The sequence below is a fragment of the Triturus cristatus genome, chromosome 2_2, assembly GCF_964204655.1.
Source record: "Triturus cristatus chromosome 2_2, aTriCri1.1, whole genome shotgun sequence".
NCBI lineage: Eukaryota > Metazoa > Chordata > Amphibia > Caudata > Salamandridae > Triturus > Triturus cristatus.
The window spans coordinates 1089976035-1089999611 of NC_140582.1; the positions used below are offsets into that span (position 1 = coordinate 1089976035).

General features: G+C 43.7%; 1 protein-coding gene across 8 annotated transcripts in view; it reads right to left on the minus strand.

The window, feature by feature from the left end:
* The window catches only part of REEP1 (receptor accessory protein 1), a 323709-nt gene that overhangs the window by 102889 nt on the left and 197243 nt on the right, over positions 1-23577 (minus strand). For 4 of the 8 annotated variants that reach the window (XM_085642623.1, XM_085642621.1, XM_085642622.1 and 1 more), the window contains exons 4-7: positions 20359-20479; positions 18822-18935; positions 13154-13204; positions 2531-2693 (exon numbers count right to left, since the gene is read on the minus strand). In XM_085642623.1, coding sequence (XP_085498749.1) covers positions 2531-2693; positions 13154-13204; positions 18822-18935; positions 20359-20479 — 449 coding nt within the window. The remainder of the gene's footprint in view (positions 1-2530; positions 2694-13153; positions 13205-18821; positions 18936-20358; positions 20480-23577) is intronic. The other 4 variants (XM_085642628.1, XM_085642626.1, XM_085642627.1 and 1 more) reach the window with 1 other exon arrangement.

Consider the following 23577-nt stretch of genomic DNA (forward strand, 5'->3'; position numbering starts at 1 on the left):
GTGTATTTGGAGCATTCACCAAGTGTGAGGAGGGCATTGGGCACAATACGTTGCATGGAGGGCACAATATGCTGCATGAAAAACCCAATAAGCTACACTAAGCACACAATACGCTGCACTGTGGGCACAATACGCTACATGGAGGGCACAATAAGCTGCACTGAGGACACAATATGCTGCACTGCTGCAACTACCAACCTCTCATCGGCAGTAGGTGAAATCCCCAATTTAACAAGTATGTAAATGCACATTATTTGACAGTGTAGTGTAGAATTGCAACAAGGTTTGGATTCACCCTACAGCGAGAACTGGGCCAGCTTGGACACTAGACAAGGAATTCTTGGTACTGAAACAAGTGAGCCAATCAGCTGACTGTACGTTTTTCTAACATCACTTTAAGTGCATTTTGGTGAATCGGGAGAGCTTCAGAGTACCCCAGGATGCATGCTCCCAGCACACTACAGCAGTGGCGGTTTCTTTGCATGGAGCATCAGCCCTCCGGCCGCTGTGAGCTGCGCAGGAAAAAATTGAATGGCAATGAAAAGATTTCATTGCCATTTAAATTTTTACTGTTGTGCACGCTGCAGCAGCCAGATTGCCCCGAGACATACCGGGCGCGTCCTCTGCTGCCAACTGCCAGCAGTGGACAGGAACAGTGGCTGACTGGATGCTCCAAAGTGCGCATGTCACTTTGGCTGGCAGTCTCGCACCAGCCAAAAGTGACATGCGTACTTTGAAGCTCTCGACCCAGCTCTCTTAAGACAGTCGGGTGGAGACCAAGCACAGGCCAACAGGGCCTGAAGGAGCATCCAGGCAGCCTGCACCATCCAATCCTGGCGCTGCTCTCACAGGATGAGAGCAGCACCAGGATTGGTTAAGGGAGTTGGCTGGGCCCATGCTGCAGAAAAGAAGATCAGGACCGGAGCGAAGAGTGCAGCCAGGCAAGTGGCTTATTTATTTTTTGTGTGATGTATTTTGTGTATGTTTTCACACAGTGCTGTGTATGTATTCACTACTGCTCCAGGCCGCTGGCACCCGCTGATCTTGCACAGATTGCTGCGCTACTGCAGCTGGAAGCAGCGGTTTGTCCGCCTCACCACTCCCCATAGCTGGCAGCCGCCACTGCCCTATGGTACACTTTAGGTCCAGCGTCTCTGTTTGTCTTTAACGTGGCTATGTTCTCTTATTCTAGCACGCCTAGAGTGTTTGTAAGGAATCTGAAGCGGTGATAAGATGGCATATCAGACCCAACTTAAAAAACAAAAACGAAACTAATTACTTCTGTGTTCATGCCCAGTTTAGTGAACATATTCCCTCACTTTGGACATCAGATATGAGCAAATAATCGTATGCAATAAAGGACCAGGTTAAATAACCAGAATAAAACATGTTGTGCCATAGAAAAATATTGTTGGACATTTCTAATGGGAAGCAGTCTATACAGAACACACACACACCCACCCCCACACACACAGCGGTTTTCACTCGTGCCAGCAAACATCTGGTGCTCACTCTGCACCAAAACATTGTGACAAATAAGCAGAAACGCCGTTTTCCGCGCGCTGTCCGATGGAAAGCGATACGGGCGGGGATGGCACCATTGCCCGGGGCAGTCACTCCAGCACCATTGAACACATTTTATTGCAGTACATTTTGCGGCTCTCTCTGATTGAGGGAAAAAAAGACCCTAAGCCATACAAATGCCCACCACCGTCAGGGGCACAGGTTTTAAGGAGCTTGTGTGCAGTAGAAGCCTCGGCTATTTCAAATCGCAAGTGGAGAAAGGGGACGTGCAGATCATTCAAATACAGATCACAGCTTCGCTTCCTAGCAGAAGCACTTTACATGCTGTTGTTAAAACTACTCTTAACTTCCCTCCTGCATATCGGTTCGCATCACCTAAGGAAATGTTCAATAACTAATGTCACTTCCTTTGCATTTAGGACAAACATTTCTATCATATGGTACATACATTGGCAGGTATTTGACCTTATTCTGGTCCAGGCATGTAGGTTAGCCTTACACATCTAGCAACAACTCAGTGGATCTTTCTGCAGGCCTGTGGCGTCGAGATGGCTGACAAGACATCACTAACTCAATGCAATATTTGTCCAGAGGACCGGATCCATGCCAGATTTATAAGATATCCATGTAGGATACATTTACATACAGTGAATTTAAAGGACAATTTGTAACATATTATGATTTTTTTTTTTAACTTTTTATGTTTGATTTTAATGAATCAGGAAAGTAAAATGTTTCATTATGTCATTCATTAAATGGCAGACATTTACTTAGGCGGTGGTTCTCCTGAAAGTAAGGCATGGATTCGCGCCTCATGGCCCATCCCTGGACATTCTTGTATTTTAGGCTATTTGAGGAGCACTCTTTGTTCCTATAACAACCAAGACTTGCGTCAGTGGCCCAGAGGTATACACATACTACTCTATATGGTGGAATGAGATGAGATGAGGCATGCTTGACACACTATGGAAGCGGTCTGGTCAGAGGCGCACAAGATGGTGCCTACCTGGGCTGTCGGTGCCTTGCGGCGCACTTCTTACGGTCTTGGGCTTGCTTGGTTTGCTGTTCGTCCTGACTGTCACTGGAGTGGGCACGGGGCCATCCCCCCGAATGGTCGACAGATCCTGCATGCTGAAGCTCCTGAGTCTCTCCGAAAGAGCCCCTTGACCCTGGCACAAAAAAAGGGTTTATCATAATATGCCATGCAATATGTTTTATTATTTCAAGACCATCCTAAAACCAGTTTCAGTGAAGCCGCTGCAGTGTTAGTACACCTCAGTAGTGGTATGTGGAATAAATTAACATTACACCGGTGAAATTGTGGCCAGTTATCAACATTTGCACCTCGTTAAGATCTGAAGTTTTTGAACTTTGCACAACTTCATCTTGGGTGAAGTTTGCTGCAAAAGAAGACGCTTTCTGCAGGACAATTTTCCTTCAAAACTGTTACTACAGGGAAAACGGTCGTGCAGGGATTTGCAAGGGTTTTCACCCCCAAATATTTGTAGGTAATTTATTCTCCTAGGGCCCGATTCACAGAACTAACTTAAGACAAAATCCTAAACTTACTACCATTTTGGTATTCACAGAAGGCACTTACTCATTTCGGTATTCACAGAAGTTAGCAGTCCTAACTTTAGGACTCCTAAATGCCTTCTGTGAATACCGAAAGTCTTAAAGTTAAAATTTTTCTCAGTTTAGGAGTAGTAAAGGTAGGAGTCCTAACTTTACTACTCCTAAACTGAGACAAATCCTAACTTTACGACTTTCAGTATTCACAAAAGGCATTTAGGAGTCCTAAAGTTAGGACTCCTAACTTCTGTGAATACCGAAATGAGTAAGTGCCTTATGTGAATACCAAAATGGTAGTAAGTTTAGGATTTTGTCTTGAGTTAGTCTTGAGTTAGTTCTGTGAATCGGGCCCTCCAACTTCTTTTTGTAAACTTTGCGGATTTTATGTCGCTCATAAAGTTTGCACCATTAAAAAAACAGAAAATCACGCATGAAAGGTACAGAAGCTTAATCCCACAATTTTTATTTGGCAAATCATGATGTAGGATGACCCTTATTTTATAATATTTGAACTTGCCTCGCTGGGCTAGCCAGAATGATCCAGCCTGTATCAAATCAGCTAATTATGCGGCAGCGCGCGCCAAGCACTCAGTAAGATGAAGTGAATCGGCCCGAGTACAACGTGAGTCTGTGTGTGGGGGCTGCTGCCGGGAACAGAGGCGCCTTGAGATAGCGAGAACAATAGCAGGCCTCGCTTGTACGGGGCGCGGGAAGCTGTCTGAGGCTTCCTGGTTCATGAGGCCCATGTTAGCAGCGCTGCTTTGGGAATAGTGCGCGCCGTGTGATCGTGAGCTCGCAGGTGCAGATCACGTGTCGGTATTTCACATGGAAGGGGTCACAACTCTAGCTGACATCATCAAACATTCGAGAATGCCTATTGTTGGTGACTTAGAGATGTGAAGCAGAGATCTGTTTTTCTCCACAATGGATGACCTTTTTAATTCAAATGAATCGAGGCAAATTTATTTTAGACCACTTTTGCTGTCATTTTACATTTGTAAAAAAGAAGGCAAACAAATATTCTTTCTGCATGCTGCTTAAATGGTCACGAATCCAGTGAGTAGCCACTGCCTCAAACCTAGAGGAACATTCAGAGGAAGATGGTAACTGGATATCTGTAAAAAATGGGCAGGTGTAATGACCACTCTCCTCCCCCATCTCACTTAGAATGTAGGGGACCACTGAGTTCTCGATGCCAGAACCACTGTTGGCTCCACCATTCAAGCTAGCCTGGCTGATGAGGGGTGTTACCCCGAAACTGGCCCCAGGATGCTAGTTTCCAGTCCAGGGAAGACCTGGCTTGGCAGTTCGGGCTGGACTGTTCCCATGAGGCACAGGGTCAGACTGATTTGCATATGGCCATGTCTGAACTGGGGTGGCAGAGTGGGCTAAAGAACGGTGATGGATCAAAGCCAGATCTGTTGACTGGGTGTGAGTGTTTGATTGGCTCTGATGCTCCGTCCATCACCACCCCCTTTTGTACCGCTTTGTTCGCCATAAGTTGGCAGGGTATGCTCAGACGTGAGTCCCTTGCTCACTTTGCCACTGGATTCAAGCAAGCCTGGCTGAAGACGGCTGAAATGCCAGAAACTGGTCCTAGGAAGTTTGTTTCCGGTCGAGGGAAGGCATGGCTTGGCAGTTCGGGCTGGACTGTTCCCAAGAGGCACCGGGTCAGACTGATTTGCATATAGCTGGGTCTGAACTGGGGTGGTGAAGTGGGCTAAAGATCGATGATGGATTCAACCCAGATCTGTGACTGGGGTTGAGTGTCTGAAAAGTTTCAGCGCTCGGTCCATCACCTCCTTGTGTTGGCTCCACCATAAGGACAACCCAATCGGCATACACAATGCCATTCCAGCCAGTGTCCACCCTATGAACTATGGAGGTATTGGAAAGAAAAAAGGTCATTTAACTGATTCCAAAGCACTTTGATACAACTCCCAGTTTGTGTGGGGGCATGAGTGGAGTTATCCCTGTAGATGGACACATACTTTGGGGATCTTCAGGGGTAACAGTAGCAACAGGTCCACCATGCCATACCAGTATGGTGGAATGGCGGACATACCGCTCCACCTCTCCCCTCTCGCCCGCTCCACCAAGGATGCGAGCGTTATTTCAGTGAATAAATGTCATTTGAAAAAGTGGACAGCTTTAAAATTCACTGGGTCAACATGGAGCTGTCGCAGATGCACCAGGCGCCCAATAATGAAGCCCTCAATCCCGTCTTTAAGCTTCAAAAGCAAATCAAAACAAACCTGGCCTGCTCCTTACCTCATAAACAGGAAAAAAAAATTATGTTGAAATATAGAATGCTAAAAAAATAAAATTTAAATGTTGAATAGCAAATAAATTTAAAACAACTGGTATAATAACTTGCTATTATGAAATACTTAATATTGCAGTTTTAATTTTTCAAGCACGTTAGAACATTGGAACGTTGAGAGCTCCATTGAAGACAATGAAGTGGCTCAGGGCTAAAACTGGCTGGTATAAGCCTTTTGCTCCATCATTCCAATGTTTATCTTTCTCTTTCTCTCCCTTTTTAATTCGAACATTCTATCCCCAGTGGGTGGAATGTTTCAATTATAGCCCTTCTACCTCAGGCTATATTCGTTGTTAAAGGCCCTCTCCCTCGTTACCAGCCCTCGCCTGCGTCTTGGGCCTATAACTCTGGTTCAGGGCCTTTAACAACTGGTAAAGCCCTCGGCACCGGGCTGTAAGGCAGGTGTCAACGTTAATCAATTTAACAGTTCTCAATGTATTGACATTGGAACTGGAAAGATGAGCTGCCGCAGCCATGGCCTGCAGGTCACACCATGATGTCAGCTGCAAATAATTTATTGAATTGGTCATCTTGCTACAATAATACATTTCTATTTATTCATTTTTAACGTAAAGCATTATTACAGATTTAAAAAAAAAAAATTGCCTATGTGTTTTTTAAAGATCGCTTTTATTGGCATTTTAACAGTTATTAGAACATTGGAATGTTGGAAGCTCCATTGAAAACAATGGAGTAGCTCCGGGCTTCTAATGGCTCATAAAAGCCCGGAGCTCCAACATTCTAATGTTTGTCTTTCACAGCAACAACTGTGAACAAAGGCTTCATGGAGCCCGAATGGATTTCCACCCCCTCGGGCTCCGTGAGGACTTTGTTTTACTAATTAGAACATTCTGTCCTGATGGGGCAGAATGTTCTAATAGCCTTATAGCCCGCCGTAGCTGGGCTATACCAGCCATTAAAGGCATGCTCCCTTGTTAAAGCCCTCACCTTTGGCTCAGGCCTTTAACACTGAAGTAGGTCTTTGATGGCTGGTATAGGACGCTACGGCGAGCTATAAAGCTATAGTCAAAACAAGCAGTTACAACAGGTTACATATATAGATAGATCTCACATCAGCAGTCAAAAACGCAACATGACATATACAGTTGGCCATGACATTAATTAAACATTTTCAGTAGTAGGGGTATTATCCTTATTTGCAGTTTCAAGTCTCGCCATATACGATCGTGTTTTTTAGGACAGCCTCGCAGTACATAAATTTGTTGTGTCACAACTCTAGACCGATTCATACACGCCATCCATTCACCAACATCTGGGGGCCACAGTTGCTAGGTTGTGAAATACCTCATTTAGCAAAAACCAGCCCCATACTCTGCCTTTTTTATATTTATTGATGTCAATCTCCTCCGAGATTTACAGAAGAACTATTTTATGGGCAAGAGTAAACGTATGTTGAGCAGTGTTGGATAGGGTTTTCCACCACTTCACCTCCTGTATCTTTAGAATGCCCGGCACAGCCCGGTGGAGTGCACAAAAGTCGCCAATTTACTCTTGACATCTTAACATTAGAGGGGATTGACCCAAGCCTACCCTCTATAGTTTCTGTCTTGTGTAATAAATTATGTGGAGGTATTAAAACTGAATACACCTACACCAGACCACTCTGGCAGTCTCTCTGGGTGCCATCAGAGCCATCTGCCATTCCGTACCATTAATCAAACCACATGTTGCGCAAGTAGCTTCCAAGATTTGGAAATGTGTCTGGGGTATGGATTACCAGAGTTTATATAATCCAGATATCTTCTTGTCAACAAAGGGTTCAAATGTAATCTTGGCCACACGAGGGCTGCATTTGGGGATATCGTCAACATTAGATATGTTTGTTAACAGATAATGCTGTCATTGAAGGTAGCAGTAAAACTGGGCTGACAATAATCAGAAGTCTGACTGCAAAGTTGCAAAAGACTTAAGGCCTAATTACGAATTTGGCAGTGTAAGAGCAGCCCGTCACACCACCGCCCCCACACCGCCAAAGTTGACAACGGACTGCCTGCCAGATTACGAGTTTCCTCATGGTCTGGCGGGTGGTGCTTTGGCGGTCCCGCGGTGGTGCAGTTCCAAGGCCCATATGAGAGCCATAGAACTGCAGCACCGAAGGAGCACCAAAGCCCATTCCTGCAAGGCATGGACTTTGCAGTCCATGCCGTGTAGGAACAGGGGTGCATGCACACAGAGGGGCACAAAATGTGCCCTCCCTTCATGCACCCCATGCACAGGGGCCCCTTTACTTTCCTGACGGCCACAATTTTTATGCCGCCATGAAAAGTGTGGAGGTCTGAAAAGTTGTAATATGCTTGGCGGTGCTGCAGCGCCACCACCAGCATATTGCTGCCCCAGACCGCTGAGATCCCCGGCGGTTGCGGCATTCTCATGGCGGTCTGTCTGCCAAAGTTGCAATATGGCGGTCGCCACTGTGAGTTTGGTGGTCCACTGACCTACAAACTCATAATCAGGCTCTTAATGTCTTTTTCAGTTGCCACATCACCCAGCGCAGCGACCCTCAGAATGTCCCACCTAGTCTACCCCTCTAAGTCACTCGTACCCAGCAATACCGATCCCGCCCATGAGGGTGTTTGTAAGATGAACCTTTTGCCCCACCCAATTGCCCACAAAGCATCCCTCCATATAAAAAATGTAAACCATTCATCCCGAGCCCATTTCTAACTGTGCTATGCTAAGTAAGACCTCGTTTCAAATATCGATTTATTTTCTACTACTAAAAGTGGAGGTTGGTAACACTGTCATTCACAGCCCCCAATCAAAAGGCAATTCACGCATTTGGCCCAGCTGGTTCTTGGGACTCCATTACACCTTACGAATGAGCTAGCCATAGAAGTAAGATTATTAAAAAATCTAACCGGGGTTTTGTAAGGAATATTTTGGAGAATACATGTTTTCTTGGAAGACCTACCATTTTATAGTGTCACCCTTCCCATAATCTCCTTTTAAAGTTGTTCATGCACAAGGATACTTTCTTAGTTCTGCTTCTCTTCGATCCTCACTATTGTGTTTTACACGTTTTCTGAACGCAATTCTGTAGAATGACTTTTCTTTAAATGCTATTATTTTTCTATTGGTAAAATAATTTTAAACGATTCACAGGAGAAATTCTCAGTTCATGCAAAGACAAAAATCAATTTACTACCTGTTCTTTAATGATGATGTATTTGTTGGCCTCTTATCAGTTTTATTTGTGTTTCACTCTTATTTGATGATGTCATGATGCTGCCATTGTTACTGTACATTTCTTGTTTGTATTAATTGCACATTTCTTTTTACTGCTATGGGATATAGTTGATATCAGCAAACATCTATCACATATCCAGCCTGACGGTTCTCTGTCTGCTATTTTATGTGTAGACAGGGAACCATTCATAAAACCTATTTATGCAAACAAGTAGAATTCGCTGTCGAAATTACGAATTCCTAATTCACACAATAAGCATTTGCAGATATTCCATCCACAAATTCCACTTACTCCAGGGAACAATCTATTTAAATGTCAGATGTTCGCCAGTACTAACTGTAAGGTAATTGGGAGCGCATGGGGTCTTCCCAGGGAAGGGAATTGCTAGTTTAATCAGTAATTTCACACATGATTCGCCTGTTTATTGCTCATTTCATTCTTGTATTACCAAGAGGTAGGAGTGAGTTTGCATTTAATTTAATTACTTAGATTTTAATTTGTCTTACTAGGAATTCTCTGAATTCCCAAAAAGTGAGAAATCTTCACAATTATAAGAGTGAGCTTATGTTTTTGTATTTGCATTTTTACGGAATTCTAACGATTTCATCCAAATAATTTTAATGGTCTCATCTCGTCACAACCTATCAACAGTTCATGGATTGCAGGCACCAAGGGAAATATGGCATTAAATGTGAAATGGTGCAACAAGATAATATAAGCAAATCCATTTTTAGGTCGCGCCTGGACAGCGACTGCGCTGCTCTACGAGGCATGCTGTATTCGAGTATGGCCTTGAAGCTCCGCCCACTCTCCACCAATATTTTTAATTGGCTTGTGTCATTGTCCTTTGTAAATGCTGGCTTCTGATTCGTTAAATTGGCTTGTTAGTCGCACCTTAGTACCGCCTTCTCTTCATTTGTAGCCTCCCATGAGGACTCGTCCTTTTACTTCTGTTCTTACACAATATGTCTTATTTAGTCTGCAAGCACTAGTTTCTTTAATAAGTTTCTCCTACTGCAGGCACGACTTGCATTCCTGCAACATTCAGCGCGCCATGCGCACTTTCACTTTCCAAGCAGCCCAATGGCGCCCACTTCTTTGAAATGAAATAGTTCTTGCATTTAAAAGAGTTTGAGCTATTGGCATTGTAAATGACAATGTCTTTCATTTGTGTGTTAATTATCAAAACAAATAAATAAAAGGCATTGTCATTTATAATGCCAATAGCTTAAACTCTTGCAAATGCGAGACCTATTGCATTGCAAATGCTTGTTTTATATCGACAAACCGCTTAAGTCTAGTTTGATGTATTGCCCGAAAACATTGCTTCTAGCCAATACAAGAGTGCAACAAACAGTGGTTATTCCTGTGAAACACCCCTCAAATGTGAGATATTTGCAAGTGTTTTGAAGAAATCAGGTGATGTCCATTGAAAAAGGTAAACATGGTTTTCTAAACATTTTTTATTGTATTGTATTTATTTAGTGGTTTTCATGACACCTTTTATGCACACCGTGTAGTGCTTTTGGTTTTATCACCACTCAGTGCCTCTTGGTTACTAATTATTTCAAGAAGGCATCTCTCACATACTTTCACCCGTGACCTGACAGGCACAGTGTGCCATAACAGGACAACCCCACACCTGCGGTCACTGCACAGAACATGAAAAGACTTCCCACAAAGGCTCCAGACAAGAACAACACCCTTCCATCCACACACCCCACACCGTGCAGCTTGCTATCTGTGTGGGCAAGCGCTTCTACACTCCACTTGGGGTAGTAAGCACTATACAAACGCTACACTACAAAACAATACAATACAATAGATCCACAAACACAACACCAACACAGAACACATTTAGTACCAGTCAGAAACTGAAAAACACTGGAGATCAGTAGAGTCAGAAACTGTTAAATATATTTCCAAGTCCAGGCATCACAAAAATACAACATACTGTATAGTAATAATGCGGGTGTGGTAAGTAAACCAAATGTGCAGGTCCAGGAGGGCCGGCTCCATGCCATAATTTTCAAAATCCATATAAGCTCAAGTATGAGCACTAGTACACCAATAGCACTACTGTTCCTACTAACAAATGTAAATCTCAAAGGCACTGACATGGATCTATGTCTACGCTAGTCAAATCTCTTATGTGCGAGTTCTCTGCCACAACTAAGTAGAACTCCGAACAGGCAGCCCTACTTTATACGTGTAAGCGTTACAGTGGCAAGGGGGGTGGGTGTAAAATGGGCACTACATAATACAAAGTCAGAGAAGAAATTGATCAATAAAGGCTGGGCCCAGGGAGAGACATGCAGAAACAAAAAAGCATCTACAAAGGGGTAAGCCTGTTGCAAGTCACAAAGGTCACACCACATCTCCTACTGTACCACTACAACTCAAACAGGCTCACTTCTACTCTGCTGTGACTCAAAAAATGTGTGAGAGAGATAGAGATGGTGAAGGATTGGTTATTCAGTACATTTCCCCAAACTACTATGAAATACTCAAATAAGTACAGTAACCCTACCCTAATGTTATCTCTTAAACATAAGGTACCCAGAGCACGTGTTCAGTGCCTTTTCTGTAAGACCATCCTTGTTTTTTGTAAAAAGGACGTGAACTCCTCCCCCACAGTAAGTAGTGTGTTTCATGATAAGGAGTCGCTCCTCACCAGCACTACCATCCTTGTTTTTTTGTAAAAAAGGATGTGAACTCCCCTTTACCACATTACATGGTGTTCTTCATGATAAGGATTTGCTTCTCACAAGCCACAAAAGTGACAGGTGGGCTCTCATAGAGCTCTTTTTGCTTGTTTTGGTTTGTTGGAGAGATGGGTGATATGTTTCTTCACTCAGGTAAATGTTTGTACCCAGAGGGGGGTCGCTACACGATTAAATTGGGTGGTGATTGGCTTAAAATATTGTGACATTGTGAAAAAATGATTCTTTTTGGTAGTCACTCACATTTATTTGCTGAATTTCATTGCAGTTTTTTACATTCTATAATATGGGACACTCCTGTCCAATGCCAATTGTTTGAGGTCTCACTCCCTGTAGACATTGGCTAATCCCCAAGTGCATAGTTAACTCTCCTGGAAAGCCACAATAATAATAATTGTCACTTGTGGACTACAGCACTTATTATGCCATCCACTAGTTTGACAAGGGAAACATTGCTGCAGACCTACCATTGTAGCCTGACTGCTGCAGTTTAAAGCTATTAAAATAGATCTTTTCAAAAGATGAAAATCTCTCTTTTAAATATTAGTGAGTCACCCCTATGTAGGCCTGGTAGTAAACAAGATAAGGTGCATGGTATTTAAAAATGAGACATTCAGAAAGTGAATGCTAACGCTACCATGTCCCTACAATGGCATGGCACTAAATACTATTTTCACTGTGGCAGGTCTAGCTGTCCTATGTTGAAAATCAGAGTACAGATTAAAGTACTAATAATTTATCTCAGGAACAGGGCCAGCTAGAAAAATAGTAAAACAACTATTTTTATAGGTATTAAAAATGCAATGTAATGGTGGTCAGATTGCTAATAAATATTAAGTAAAAGTAATTTTTGAAAAGCTCGCTTTCGTCTGCTTGGAGTTCCTTAAGGCTGATTTCCATTTACTCTCCACCAACTCCTTGGCTGGAACAAGTTGTGAATGAGGCATGAAATTCCTTACAGGAGCCAAGCAGTAGATCACTGTGATTGACAGGTAGACCTAAATGGGCAGAGATCAGCAGGCGGGTGGGGGGTCTGCCATTCTGTTGGGTTCACAATTTCGAATCCTGCCTGGCATGTTTGAATGAGCCACATGTAACACTTTGCTCCACTTAAAAGGAAGCAAACAAGATGGCAGGACAGTTCTTCATTTAGTTTAGTGAAGTGTTTGTCATATACCTTTGTACTATATAAGGCCCATGTGTGCTGATGCATGCTGGGAACAGATAATGATGGATATATAGTGTGTAAACTCCCACTGTGTTACATCAAAATATGTGTTTGTTTATCCTCACGGGCATCTCTAACATAATATCTCTTGTATTTCTTCAACAGGTGAATCAGCATTCACACTCCTGTTCACTCTGGAAACAGACAGCCTTCCTTCTTCCATTCTTCTCATATGAGACTAGTTTTTCAAGGTGTGTTTTGAGTTGTATGTAGCCCCACCCCTCATGAAGCGTGGTGGGACAAAATACTCTGACTACTAGGCATAAAACTCCATTTGAAATTCCTGAATCTCATCAAAGTGGAGATTTATGTGCATATTTCTAAATAGAATTTTTTATTTAGTCATTGCTTTACAGTCAAAATCTGGCATGGATCGGGCCCTTTGGGATCTTTCAAGGGTGCCCTTAATTTAGCGGTATGGGGATGCTGGAATGTTATAAGTAAAAATCACCCAGTCAACAATAGATAGCAGCCACATAGAAACCTAATAGTTTTGGGACCCACAGCATGGTTGTTGCAATTCGTTCAACGTAGTGCTGTTAGTTTGATGTTAGTCTGCACATTCATGGTGTTACCTGCCCTTCGGTGAGGTCCAAGTAGGAAACCATATAAAAGCCTTGAGAGACCTATTGAGTCAACAAAGACAGACAACATGCAAGCATGGGTGATTTTGTGATGAGAACACCTGTGGCAGCCATGCTGAATTTACTCAACACACCACTTCTGCTATGCAGATGTCAATACATTTCTTTAAATGTTTATTCTCAAAAGATATAGGGATAGTCTTAAAGGTCAACAGAGCACAGCTATTGTATTAAACTGCACAGTTCCCCCACAGTAGACAAAGACATGAGCACCAACAAATTTGAGTTTTAACACAAAGTCCATATAAACCTCCTTAAATGTGCACATTTAAAGTATTATTTTTTTATTAAGTTCTCTCTTTCTGGCTTCTTGTTGTGCCCACGTCTTCTAGCAACTTGATGCAACCTGATGTATTTGAAGAACTTACCCACAGGCCCTTGTTTCTATCTCCGCTGTGTATTCCCTGATAAGATTACTAATGGCCTAATTTAAGATATAGAGAGCGGGCTGCCATACAACACTGTAGTGGGCAAAAGAACGATGGATTTAACCCAGATCTCTTGACTGGGGGAGAATGTCTGCATTGTCAGCATTCCGTCCATCATTTGTGTGTTGTAACGCTTTTCGCCCTAAGTGGGATGGGTATTCCCAGACGTGGGACCCGTGCTCACTACGACACTGGAGTCAAGCTATCCTGGCTGATGACGGCTGATAGCCAGAAACCGGTCCTAGGATGCTTGATTCCGGTCCAGGGAAGACATGGCTTGGCAGTTCGGGCTGGACTGTTCCCATGAGGCACAGGGTCAAGACTGATTTGCATATGGCCATGTCTGAACTGGGGTGGCGTAGTGGGCAAAAGAACGATGGATTTAACCCAGATCTCTTGACTGGGGGAGAATGTCTGCATTGTCAGCATTCCGTCCATCATTTGTTTGTTGTAACGCTTTTCGCCCTAAGTGGGATGGGTATTCCTAGACGTGGGACCCGTGCTCACTACACCACTGGAGTCAAGCTATCCTGGCTGATGACGGCTGATAGCCAGAAACCGGTCCTAGGATGCTTGATTCCGGTCCAGGGAAGACATGGCTTGGCAGTTCGGGCTGGACTGTTCCCATGAGGCACAGGGTCAAGACTGATTTGCATATGGCCATGTCTGAACTGGGGTGGCGTAGTGGGCAAAAGAACGATGGATTTAACCCAGATCTCTTGACTGGGGGAGAATGTCTGCATTGTCAGCATTCCGTCCATCATTTGTTTGTTGTAATACAACACTGTGGCAGATGCCTTTACCGCGGTCACCATAGCCGGACTCCGGCCGGTCATATCTAGAGATCGCACTAGCCCTGCAATGGTCTCTTTGCTTTCAGAGGAGCAGCCACCAAGGCAGCTCATGTGAAGGCACACACATGTTGATGTGCCTCTTCCATGCTTTGGACAGCCGTGCGCCAAACATTTTTGTTTTTCAGAAACAAACTCCTAAAGTGAACGTTTTTTAATGTAAGTTTAAAATTAGTGACCACTAAACCCATGGAGCTTTCTCCCATAGTGTGGAGTTTTAATTTAGGCTTTACCTGGTGGTCAGAAACAGGAAAAATAAGACATCAGACTGTCCACTCTAAATAGGGCAGGCAGATTGATGCCCTTACTCCAAATGCCTTTTCTCCATCAGGCATTCAGAGTGAGTTTTGTGAACACTTTAGCCAATAGGGGCACTACTGCTGGAAAGATGACGGTTGATTCAACTCATAAGTTTGTGTGCGGACTGAGGGTTGGTGGACAGGGTACACCATTACATTTGTGGAGGAGTACCCCGTTCACTAAACTCTAAATCAACCCCAAAGTGATTTTTCGGAGTCATTAATCAATTCAAGATTCATCTCAATGCATTAATATCAAATTTATAAGAAAATATTTTTACAGAAACATTGGAGAATTTTTTTAAGGAATTCATAAATTAATCTCGAAATTTCCAATGTAAAAAACATATTTACTGAAGGATATCCCCGACTCCTCTCCCTACTTTTAGCTTTATTCTTTACCTTTTACCCATGATCCCTTAAGCCTTTGTAATTACCTTAATCCTTCCCGCATGTTTAACTTTCTTTTATTTTTTTAGAAGGACACAGACTGCACCTTCCCCTCCCATATATTTTTTCAGCCTAATGCTTGCCTTTAAATGATATTTTACCTTCACCGTTCCCCTTACCCATAACTCATATTAGAACATTGGAATGTTGGGAGCGCCATTGAAAACAATGGAGTGCTCCGGGCTTATAATGGCTGGTATAAGCCTGGAGCACCAACATTACAATGTGTCTTTGTTCACAGCTCTGGCTGTGAACAAAGACTTCAGGGAGCCTGAGGGGATTTCAATCCCCTCGCGCTCCCTGAAGGCTTTGTTTTGTTAGAACATTCTGCCCTCTAGTGGTAGAATGTTCTAATAGCCTTATAGCCCTTCGTAGCAGGGCTATACCGGCTTTTAAAGTCCCTCTGCTTTGTTAAAGTCCCTCGCCTTCGGCTCGGGCCTTTAACGCTGCAGCGGGCCTTTAACAGCCGGTATAGCCCGCTACGGCGGGCTATAAGGCTATAATAGTTACCTGTACCTTACCTGATATTTTTTTTAAGCTAATAATTTTTGTTTTCATTTATTATCCAAGGCTTTCTGTATCCCACAGTAAAAAAGACAAGTCATCCTGAAAAGAAGACTCCGCTATGTACAGAAATGCAAGGGTACTCAGAATATAAAAAGATGACAGTGGATGACCTACAGGCCGAATAATCAGCCTGGTGCAGACTGCCAAGATGGATCCAGTTATGAAACTGCATGAGTCGATAGTGCCAACACATATTGTAACAACGTGTTCCTGCAGACACACCTTCACAGTGCCGCGGGCCATGTGTCCTCCCATAACGGCCATCTTCAGTGTTCATCGGTGCGGATTTAGGCAGGATTAGCACAGGCAGTGTTAACACCCGCTGTAACGCCACAGCGTCACTTCCTGTTGCTGCACTAAGACACCCCCGGCAAGCTTTTGCAGGAAACCACCACCAGTCGCTGCTGATGTGTATAGTTTCTGCTCCAAGGCCCCTGAATTTGGAGGGGACTTCAAAGAAGATCACGGCCTGGGTGATTTAAATTCTGCACTACTCCTGGGAGGTGTCCCCACTCTCACAGGTTGTTTCATGACCACCTGCACAGGGGAATTTCTCGTTTGCATGGAGGATGCCGTAATGCAATGAATGAAAAATTCCAGTCTTTCAATGTGCCTTTTAGCCTTCCATTTGGCTCACTGGAGGGAGCTGTAAACCCCACCGCTATTGCAGTTGAATGCTAGGGTTGCCAAATACTAAGTCCGTCTAGTCTTGAATCCACCTCATCCCTCTTTCTTCCACCACACCATATTTTCTCTCATTTTACTTGCGGGTTCTTTTTCATCCCTGCTTCCTCCCTTTGAGTTGTTTTCCTATATCTATATTTCAAACCCCTCCTTATTTTTCAATTTTCTGCCTTTCTCTTTATGTCTCTGGGGCAAAATCTGATGATGAAAAATAAATCCTGGGGAATCTGGGGCGATTACGGTGGTAATTGTGTAACCTGATACATGTGCTTTGACTTTCTGAAGCCTATAGTAAGTAAATATATTCTTGAAAGTATGGTTGAAAAAGGAAAAGCTAATACATTTGACAAAAACAAAAATAATTCCTGGTCCAAAAATGAGAGCTGTAACCACTGGCACAAGTTAAGGACTGGGCCCAAAGCATCTTGTGAGGCTGGGAAGAGAGGCTGAGGCTACCATACTAATGCTGGCAGGCCAGACGTCTCACTCCGTGGGGTAAGAAATATCATCACTGCGGATCAGACACTTGCAGCAACACACAATCCACACAGTCCGAAGACAGGCATCAATGTAAAAAGCATAGAGCACCAAGAGGACTCACTGGGCAGTCATGCACAATATGAACAGAAACAACAAAGCAGAGTATACCATAGAAGGAACTGCCTGGCAGCCTGTGAAGAGCAGAAAAGGTCTCCTTTATGGGAGGGAATGACTAACAAGGAACTCCTAAATATCACTTTTCAGTAATGAGTGTGGAAGTTCTAGTACTGTGGCTGATTTCCCACATTTGGAAGTTTAGATTAGGGCTGGATTTTTGGAGTTTCTGAGTGGGCCAAATGCAACAGTGGGTGAGTACACACAAGCACCTAGGATTATGGGCAGCCACATTCTACTCGGAGATATTTTGCAATCACAAAGGCACAAGCAGATGTTCTCCTGTCAAAGGAAGGAGTAAGTGTGCTTCCAGGGTAAGAACTGAAAGAGAACGACCCCACACCTTTATTTGGACAAGGGGTTCTCCATCTAAAAATGTGTGGAGACACAAAATGATGTGCAATTGCCCCTTGGCATCATAGTTACACTTGAAAAATGTCCCTGCTTTAATAAAAACTGTGAGAATTAATATTACACATCAATGTAGTAAAAGAAATTTATGAACGACGCAGATTTATAAAGTTACTCCTAGGAGTCTTTGCGAATCTGTGCAATGTTGTGCGTTTGCTTTAAACATATATCTAGAAAATGTTCAACTTGTCAACATTTTGGTTTGTGAAATAAGATCTATTAATTGCTAAGGGCTGCAGAATTAAAATGATTAAGGCATCCATGTAGGGTGTGGCGGACCAGGAGCCCTACCATATATCAGCAGGGCTCCTGCTCCGCCAAACGCGCCTTGAGAGGTAGAAAACTGCTAGACCTCCGTCTATGGAGTCTCTACTGGCTCTACATTTGGACACCTATGACCTGGTAGACCTTAGGCGCAGGGCCACTGGTTGAATGCATGGAAAGACCAAACTTATTTAGGGTGTGCATTCCGAAGCATTTTCTCCTGCCTTGGACTGCCTATGTAGGGAAGATGATCAGTGTAGCCCCCGCGCATGGAGAACATTCCCTGTGTGTCAGGGCCATTTAGTTTTTTGTATCGAAAAAACAAACCCCAACTTTGAGGGTTAACAAAATACAGAGCAGCCACCATAACATTGTGTCTGGCCGTCACTGCGGGTTTTCCGGAAGCACTTTGGGTAGAATCTTCAAAGCTACATCGGTGTGCTCTCTAGAAATGATGGGAGGTCATCTGCTGGGTGGGCGGAGTTGAGGGCTTCACCTACATTGGCAGAGTTGGGGCCACCTGTCAATCTCAAATTGATGGCATAAGTAAACAAAGCTGTTTCCAGGAGTGTAGTAAGGGCTTTGTAGTTTTGAGAATCATGGGCAATTATCACACACCATGGAAAGCCCCACCTTACTTGAATCACAGAAAGTACTGGTTACTAAAGAAATCACCCATTACAAATAAACAATGTTCCTATTTGTAGATGAACAATTGAGACCTTCAGCAGAAAACAAGTGCACATTATACTCAAAATTGCAAGAATGATTGGCTGATATCTGACTCTCCATAGCCCCACCACCCTGTGAGAAGTCTATGGCTCGCTCACTGTCTCTGGTGAACATCCTCAGTGCCCTGCTGCCAAGGGGAACTGGAGCACACAAGTAAAAGCAATGGCACACAATAGGTTCAGGGGTAAATAAAAAAAGAGTCTAGTGCTGAACTTTATCTTGACAAAGGGCACAACCATGGAGTGGCATGCAAGGTTACCTTTGCGGCTGCAGTCACAGCAGCCGTGGCGGCCACATTCAGGCCTCGCTTCCCAAAGTGCACCAGGGCATCGTAACTTCGGTCTTTCGCTTGGACGAGACAGTCATCAATCTCCTGTCACACACAGAGAATAAAGCGATGAGATACAAAGTAATATAGATGCACCATAAAAACTGGTTTAGGCAAAAAATAAAAGCCTGGTGTAATATGAAATCTCAACAACAAAATAGTCCAAACTTCACATAAATTTATGAAAAAAAGTAAAACAATTTGGCTAAAATAACTGCACACTCATTATAGCTTTGCGGACCTTTAAGGACAGTTGGCACTCTAAATCAAAAACGTCTTCAAAAAGGTCCACTGACAAATGAAACATACCATTTGAGTGAGACATTGATTGTCTCTGTGCACTCCACATTCCCCTCCAAGAGCAACTTCGCTAAGTCGTATTTTTAGTAGAAAATGTTTTGAGTGCTTAGCCAATGGTGGACAATATTATTGCTGAGAAACAGGCATCATTGTCAGTAAAATCATACTTTTCCCAACATCATAATGCTCTACCATCCTATAACACGCGACTCTCAGATTGTGCAGCTGCCTCTTTCCCCATCTCAAGGTTTGACATTATGATGGCTCAACAAAATACCAGTTCAAGGCCTTGCTTAGTAACAACATCATGCAAAAACATAGCATTAGCTCCCCTTTTAAAAAAGCCTTGGGGCGATTTTAACATTAATGAAGATTGTAAGGCACATGGCCACTAAGATAACTGCACCTCAACCTGTTTCTGCCTCCTGGCCTTGTCTGGAGACATAAAACACGAACAGCAAGAAATGATCTCATGATAATGCCCTTTAGAACGTCCATTAATGCATTAGTGAAACACGGGAATGTTGGCAGCTCCACTGAAGACACTATAGTGCCAAAGGGCTTCCTTTACTACACGAGCCTCCTCACAATAATGAAATCTTACAATCAGTGGCTTGTGTACCTGGGCACCTACAAGACATTTCCGGGGTGTGCTTCGACCTATGAAGCAAGACCAACGCTTACCCTTCCTACAAGACTGGAGGTCAATTCTTGAAAACCATGGCCCGCTCGATATCACTTCAACCCCGCCTGATATCACTTCAACCCCGCCTGATATCACTTAAACCCCGCCTGATATCACTTAAACTGGCGACTCTTCTGTTCCTTATGTATTTGTTTATTTATTTCTTCTCTTTCTTTTCTCCCTTTTCTTCCTATCTTATGATCTTATTATTCCTTATTGGGATCTTAATTATTACAAAGGTTTATGAGGGACATTGTCGGGTACTTTGTACGTTATTAAAACAATCTTCATGCATTATAAAAATCACAATAAAGAAATGTTTACAAAACCCCATGGCCCGATGAGGGATGGGTGCTAAGCCTGTAGTGAAGCTGTTGTTGCACCGACCCAGGGATGCTACTGAACATCGGCTGCTTGGGGTCATGCAGGGGACCGCGTGAAGATGCTCACAGCACCATCAAGCGGCGTCATTGGATACTGCACCTTTTCCTTTGAAGACAGCGTCGGATGCACAAATTTCCTATAGAGGAGGCTGGAGCCCTTTGTGTAGGGAGACAGCAGCCAGGCGACGAAGGCGATCTTCAGCTCATAATAGAATGGAAACCTGCAGAGAGACAAGGCCTCGTGAAAGGAGCATTACAGCACCGATTCCCTAACTGGAGGTCACCATCAAGCCTTTACACATCGCTTCTGAAATTACAATGTGCCTGAAATGAAAGAGCTCATTCCTGATAAACAGAACTATTCGCTCAGCTTACTGTTTCCTTTTTTCCACCAAGGTTAAACTTGTGTTGTTTTTTAAAAACAGATTTCATTAGCATTTTCACAAGTTCAGATTAACAGAGACGACACATGTTCTACCTTGCAGTCAGTGCAATGTGGCCAATGGTTTAACTAACATCTTATTAACTATTCAATCCAAAGCTTTGTGTGTATTGCTTAAAGATCTGCACATCCATTTATAGTAATTTTCTAGATCATTTGATTTATTTATTTATTTTATTTCCCCCCCTACTTTCTTTGGGGTGCTCCAATGGTGTTGCACTACCCACCCACCAGGGTATATTTACACTAGAACTAAACAGTCTAGAACAATGTTTTAACCAAAATACACCAGAGCACACTAGTGTATTTTGGTTAAAAAATCTTATTAACTATGCCAAGACCAGGGGTTTTCATCCTCCCCCCTGGAGAGTAATGCTGCGGATTGTACAGGCAAGGTCTCAGACTTAGATACACTTTATTTCGGCAGTGAAACAGCCATAAAAGCATAATACAGGGATAAAAGACATTATTATTAAAAAGCAGATCTCATAATCAGCTTAATAAAACCAATCTTATAATAAAAGATAAAAAATATACTACCAATAAAAGCACAATCAAGACCTCCCCCCCCCCCCAAAAAAAAAATAAAGTTTAAAGGAAAACCTGCCATCGGGCACTGTGCACTACTGTCATCAAATGAACAAATCAGGCTAGCAGAATCACACTCTCGAAACAACATCCGTTTTCTCCTAGTGAAAGCACCCTTCAACAAGCATTGAAAATGCAATAGGTCTCGCCTTTTATTAAGTTAAAGCCATTTGCTTTGCTAATAGTATTATATAGCAAAGCAAATGGCTTTAACTTAATTAAAGGCGTGACCTATTGGATTGTTAATGCTTGTTCCTGATTTGCCCCACTCATAACTTTATTTTAATGAGCCTTGAACTTTTCGCCTATTTGGACTCGCGTGATTTGATTTGTGCAGGAAAGAAGGGCGTTTTTATTTTAGACCTTATGAGAATGGTGCAGGTTGCTTGACTTGCCACTGCCACCTGCAAGAAATGCGATCACTCAGGATTGAGAAATAAGAGTTTGCGGTACCGTGAATACATGCCCTGATGATGCCCAGCAAAACATGGAGCGGACTTTCTATTTACCTGAACTTCGAGAAAAAAAGCCGTGGAAGCACCTAGAAGAGGAGAGATGGAGTCTAAGGCACATTGCCTTCATTTCTGGGAGAGCAGAGCGCACTGGTGTGCTGCAAGCCTGTCGCGTCGCCAGGCAGTGTGTGTTTCTGTATCCACACAGCAGCCAGGCATTCCTGGACACACGCTGCTTTCAAGGCACTGTACTTCCCGAGTATGACCAGAAGGCGCCCTTCACCTTTCACTTTTTGTAAGATACACAGTGAGTGTCTTCCACTGTACAACTGTGAAAGTGTCGAGGCATACAAACTAAGTAACCAAGAAATGTTTCTAAACATCTGTTGCATCAATATATTCATGAAGTACTTTAATAACCATTTTCAGGAAAGTTTTGATTTCATGCACACGCTCCATCGGTAATCTGCAAACCTGCCGCTTTCACGCATTGTTTACATTAAAAAAAACATTGTAACAAAAGAACGTAAAACAAACAAAATGCATTCCACACGCAAGAAACCACACATTAATAACATAACCGATATGCCCCCAAAATCAAGGAATGCATCTGGATGGGGTATGGGGGAGGGGCACCCACCTACACTGGCAGACTGCGTGCGCGCGCTCTAGAGAAGTCAGCACCTGCGTGGCCGAGTGGCAACCCCCGGTTTGGGTGTGTGGCCATGGCGGCACCGTACATCTGGGCGTACCCGATTTGCTGCGTCCATAAACATCTGGTCGTGCCCTCTACATTTTCTGTCTAGTACTGATATGCGTGGCAGTGCCCCTGAGCCGGGTTCTGCTATGGTTGGGGGGCATCCCCCTACTAATTTCTTGCGCTGGCGTGGCTCTGTGCGAGTTGTAATGGCAGTGTGCTCTCTCGGCTGTAGATGGCCCGTGTGGGATGGTTTCCTCCCCAGTTGGATTCTGCAATACGGTGGGTGTGGTGCCCTGCTGGTACATGTAATACTTATATCTCTCCAGTGGCCTCCTGCAGATCCACTTCCACGTCTCTCGCCAGACTTTCACCCAAAGTGTCTCCTTGGCTGCAGCAGGCAGGGGTGAAGGGACTACAAGCGGAGCCGGTGCCTGTGCAGAACATATAGCATGTATTAGAGGTACTAGTGGGAGAGCTGAGGAGGGGGAGAGGGCAGGACTTTTGTTTTCCCTTTCTTGTAAATCCATTAGTTCGCTCAAGGCAGTCATCTGATGCCTGGTGTTGAGTTACACAGTGCTGGGGTTTTCACATCATGCGCGTGCAAACATGGATACCGCCCGTGTTTAGGATTTCTGCGCTTACAGACACACACAGCAGAAGGAAAGACTATGATGCAGTGCGCTTTAATTTTCTCACGCCCGCTTGTCATTGGCTCCTGGCATTCACTGGGCCCCTCATACGTCACAGGAACAAAGATGGCGTCGGGCTGTCCACTGTCCGTACGTACGCATGCATGTTTAGCTTTGGCTGAATGGCGAGAGCAGCCATCTTTGTCCATCTATACGCGTGCATGTTTAGCTTTCGCTGAATCGATTGCAAAAGGCCCTCGCATGGCGAGGGCAGCGCATGCACGCTGCTAACCCAGGTGAGACCTAAAAAGGAGCAAATAGGGGGACACAGTGTAGGGGATTCTAGCCCTTGCAGATAAAACAAGGCCTTTACACATCTTCTAATACACACTCTGATTAGGGGTATTAAATACCTCTTGGAGAGTACCAAATAATATTTACAAAAAAAAACAAAATGGAGCTGTCTCTGGGGCGAAGACTCGTCACAGGGACAGATTAACACCTTGTT